General features: G+C 42.3%; 1 protein-coding gene across 1 annotated transcript; it reads right to left on the reverse strand.

The window, feature by feature from the left end:
• Positions 1-249: 249 nt before the first annotated feature.
• On the reverse strand, positions 250-1,134 carry LOC141651346 (uncharacterized). The gene has a single exon (XM_074459066.1). The coding sequence runs from the start codon at positions 1,132-1,134 to the stop codon at positions 250-252; it is 885 nt and encodes a 294-aa protein (XP_074315167.1).
• Between the last annotated feature and the right edge of the window lie 650 nt (positions 1,135-1,784).

The raw sequence follows: 1,784 nt of genomic DNA on the forward strand, positions 1-1,784 counted from the left end.
AGACGGGACGATTGGTCGAATGGGTTGGGTTGGGCCTAGGAAGGCCGAATAAAACGACCTAAGAAGGTCGAGTAATGAAAACCGACAACTGTCTCATGTGAACTATTCCCTAACCTTGTTCAAGTTTTTTTTTTGGTGAACTGTGAAAATTATATTATTAATTAAGAGCTGAAGTACATTAACACCAATACAAGCAAACATTAGTAACCCTATGACACACAAAGAAGCTAAACATTTTTACATCCAAGGTCACCAGTTCAAACATTGATACTTGGATGTCCACTTCCAAATTTGTCCTCTGCCCTGCACAATACTTTGAACAGTCTTGAATACATAGGAAGGCATAAGAAGCTGACTCTCCACCGTGCACGGGTTTCGAGCCATCCAAATATGATATATCATGGCCAAAATAGCTGTAATGACAATCTTATTTTTCATTAGGGACCTGCATCTCCACAAGTAGCACCATTCTAAGATCCCTGTACTAGGCAAATCAACACCCAAGCAATCAGCTAACAAGGTCCAGCATTGAGCACTAAACCTGCACTGGTACAGCAGATGGGTATGATCCTCTGGCTGATCCATACACATATCACATATGCTATTCTGAATAATGCCAAATCGAAGTAGTCTATCCTTAGTCATTAGCCCCCCTTGGATAGCCAGCCATCCAATAAACGAGTGCTTGGGCAAGTTGAGTCTGTTCCAAATAACTGGGTGCCATGGAACCTCAGTTTGATCTCCTTGCAACCAAGAGTACCCCACAAAGATAGTATATCTCCCTGTATTAGTACTCCACTGGCCATTACAGTATGCAGCTTTGAACTGATCCTTGACCTGGCATATTTTTCTCCATGTCCAGCTAGAACTTGCAGTAGGAACATAGTCTAACCAGTTCTGACCTTTAATATACATGTGATTCACCCATCTAATCCACAAATGATCAGCCTTCTCTGCTAGCCACCAGACATATTTACCAAGCATTGCTACATTCCATAGCTTGCATTTTATAATACCAAGCCCACCAAACTTCTTGTCAGTACAAACCTTATTCCAAGCCACAGGAGATGTTTTGTGAAAATCTTCAGATCCACTCCATAGGTAGTTCCTACAGATAAGCTCAATTCTATCCATCACTGTAAGGGGAATGATAAAAATACGAGACCAAAAACTGTGGAGTTGAGATAGCACAACCTGAACAAGCACAAGTCGACCTGCATAGCTGAGCTTTCTAGCACCCCATCCACGTATTCTCATCACCACCCTCTCAACAAGTCTGGAACAGTCCCCACTGCCATTCTCTTATAAGAAATGGGGATTCCAAGATATCTGAAAGGGAAGTGCCCCTCTCTGAACCCTGAGACTCCCAGAACAAACTGGCTATCCTCATTACTCATACCATTAAAATAAATGTCAGACTTCTCTCTATTCATTACCAGTCCAGAAGTCCTAGAAAATGTGGCAAAAGCTCTTAGAACGGTGCATATAGAATGCTTGTCCCCCCTGCAAAACATTAGTAGATCATCTGCAAAGCACAGATGAGTCAGACTAAGTGCTCTACACAGAGGGTGGTAGTTGAACTCCATAGTGTTTGTCGCTGAGGTCAAAATCCTACTAAGGTATTCCATGCTAAGGGTAAATAATAAAGGTGACATGGGATCATCTTGTCTGATCCCTCTCTTGCCTTGGAAATAACCAAAGTTGGAGCCATTAAGAGAAAGAGTAAACCAAGGAGTTGTGATGCACTCCATTATCCCCGGAATCATCTGATGAGGGAAATCCAG

Source organism: Silene latifolia, chromosome 1 (genome assembly GCF_048544455.1).
Source record: "Silene latifolia isolate original U9 population chromosome 1, ASM4854445v1, whole genome shotgun sequence".
Lineage (NCBI taxonomy): Eukaryota > Viridiplantae > Streptophyta > Magnoliopsida > Caryophyllales > Caryophyllaceae > Silene > Silene latifolia.

Bases quoted from the DNA above. Each gene is read 5' to 3' on its own strand.
- LOC141651346 (XM_074459066.1), bottom strand. From the start codon at position 1,134: ATGGATAGAATTGAGCTTATCTGTAGGAACTACCTATGGAGTGGATCT.